This window comes from Amphimedon queenslandica, unplaced genomic scaffold (assembly GCF_000090795.2).
Source record: "Amphimedon queenslandica unplaced genomic scaffold, v1.1 AMPQUscaffold_12795, whole genome shotgun sequence".
NCBI classification, from domain to species: Eukaryota; Metazoa; Porifera; class Demospongiae; order Haplosclerida; family Niphatidae; genus Amphimedon; species Amphimedon queenslandica.
This window is the reverse complement of record NW_003546969.1, coordinates 20,536-22,593: the sequence shown is the minus strand read 5'-3', so window position 1 is coordinate 22,593 and position 2,058 is coordinate 20,536. Positions and strand designations below refer to the sequence as shown.

The following is a 2,058-nucleotide window of genomic DNA, read 5'->3' as shown; positions in this document are numbered from 1 at the left end:
TCCATTCTCAGTTGGGACATAGTATACATGTATAAAGCTATTTATTGCTATTTAAGCAATTTTAATGCTATTTTATTTATTGCTATTAATAGCTATTTAAGCTATTAATATGAAGAGAATCTTACCAGTGGACACATTATAAAGTAATTGTTCATTAGTACGAACAATACCAGTCTTAAGTTGATCATATTGAAACTGAGGATGGTAAACAGTTGGTACAGAACCAACCCCTCCTATTATGACAAGGTATTCTGCTCCATCAAATTCCACTGATATCATTCCACCAAAGCCTTTCTTCATCAACGACTGTTCAGCATTACTGCATGAAGTCCACTCCATCTTTATCGTATTCAATACATTCAACGTATTGGAGTAACAGTCATCATGACCACACCATCCACCGAAATAGTAAATATTAGAATGAGAGGTGGTACAGGAGTAGGCCATTACTCCTAATGGAGGAGTACCTCTTGTTAGGTGAGAGGACCAGTGGGCAATAGAAAGCTGGTACACATCAACTCTTGAGGTCAGTTTCCTCTTTTGAAGGGAGTCATGAACTTCAGGTAAGTCAACCTGGTCCCCTGCCCACAGGTAGAGGGACTCCCCTATTACAGGAGCTTTGTGTTCAGACCTCATTTTGAAACCTGTAGTAAATGAATAATGATAGAAATGAAGACAATGACTACAGAAGAATAAATAGAAAGAGAGAGCATGAAGACAGAGGAGGAGGGAAGATGGTAGGGAGAGATAAACTAACTTTTTCCAGACATCCTCTTCTTCCAAACAACGAGCCACGCCTAACATTCCAGCAAATTAATTATCACTTTAGACCACACCCTCTAATCAGTTTTATTAGTGACCACGTGCAGAAACGTGGTCAGACCATAGATATTATTCCGTGTATAATATCAAGAGTAAATAATACCTACAGAGAGTATCCAACGGCTAGGGGTGCGGGGATTATGCTGGAATAATTTTAGGAATAATAGGTTCCTTAAGAATACTAGCATAAATTAAGAATAAACGGTAGTGAACGGGAATAAAATGGCTACTCCATGTGTTGAATGGTGGAACTGTAAAAGTTTGAGCTGATTCTAACTTCAATTATTTGAGTTACGGCCATTTTAAGAAAATGCCAAAATTCTGAAAAATATCCAAGGCTATAGACCATGGATTTTTCCAAAAATAGCCAAAAAAATCATTCCCAATTTTTATTACATTTTCTGATACATATTGATGTACTTAAAGTTTGAGCCGATTCCGACTTTAATTTTTCGAGTTACGGCCATTTTAAGAAAACGCCAAAATTCTGAAAAATACCCTGTACTATAGCCCATGAATTTTTCCAAAAAATGGCTCCAAAATTACCCCAAAATTTTACTATATTTTCTGATACATATTGATGTCCTTATGCTGTGTAGAAAGTTTGAGCCAATTCCAACTTCAATTTTTTGAGTTATGGCCATTTTAAGAAAACACCGAAATTCTGAAAAAATCCCTGTACTATTATTATTATTATTATTATTAATAAACTTTACAATACATACTATAAAATGTGACAAAAAGAAAAGAAACAAAAAAAGAGATGTATCGAAGGCAAACACAGTAACAAGACTGGCCACCTAAAATTACATAGTAAATAATAATGCTAGAACATAAATAAATACATGAACAGAAAAACATTTAGACACAATTGAAACAAGGACAACAAAAATGAAACGAACAAATTAAAGAAGAATCAAAGTTATTTACAAAGTAATCAGTAAAAAGTGTGTTTAACATAAGTTTAGATTTATCTAAAGAATTATTAAGTAAATTAATTTTAGTTTTAGTAGGTAATGAGTTCCAAAGCCTAGGTAGTCTGCTAAAATAAAAATGCCTCGAAGTATTATTTGTACATGTAACATGAAGTAGATTGTAGTGACGATACGGATTAGTTGAGAATGTGATAAAGTTTAGCCCGTGGTTTTTTCTAAAAAATGGCTCCCAAACGACCCCCAAATTTTATTACATTTTCTGATACACATTGATGTACTAATGCTGTGTAGAAAGTTTGAG

The 2,058-nt window shown here is 34.0% G+C and overlaps 1 protein-coding gene and 1 long non-coding RNA gene across 2 annotated transcripts; one reads left to right on the top strand and one right to left on the bottom strand.

The window, feature by feature from the left end:
• Positions 1 to 96: 96 nt before the first annotated feature.
• On the bottom strand, positions 97 to 789 carry LOC109586737 (uncharacterized). Its single transcript, XM_020002942.1, has 2 exons — positions 758 to 789; positions 97 to 644 (listed from the first exon to the last, which is right to left on the bottom strand). Exons 1-2 carry the CDS (start codon positions 768 to 770, stop codon positions 97 to 99), a joined length of 561 nt encoding a protein of 186 aa, XP_019858501.1. The 5' UTR covers positions 771 to 789.
• Positions 790 to 1,516: 727 nt separating this feature from the next.
• LOC109586740 (uncharacterized) lies at positions 1,517 to 1,714 on the top strand. The gene is made up of 2 exons (XR_002187210.1): positions 1,517 to 1,635; positions 1,676 to 1,714. It is a non-coding gene; the product is annotated as an uncharacterized LOC109586740 (long non-coding RNA).
• The last annotated feature ends 344 nt before the right edge of the window (positions 1,715 to 2,058 follow it).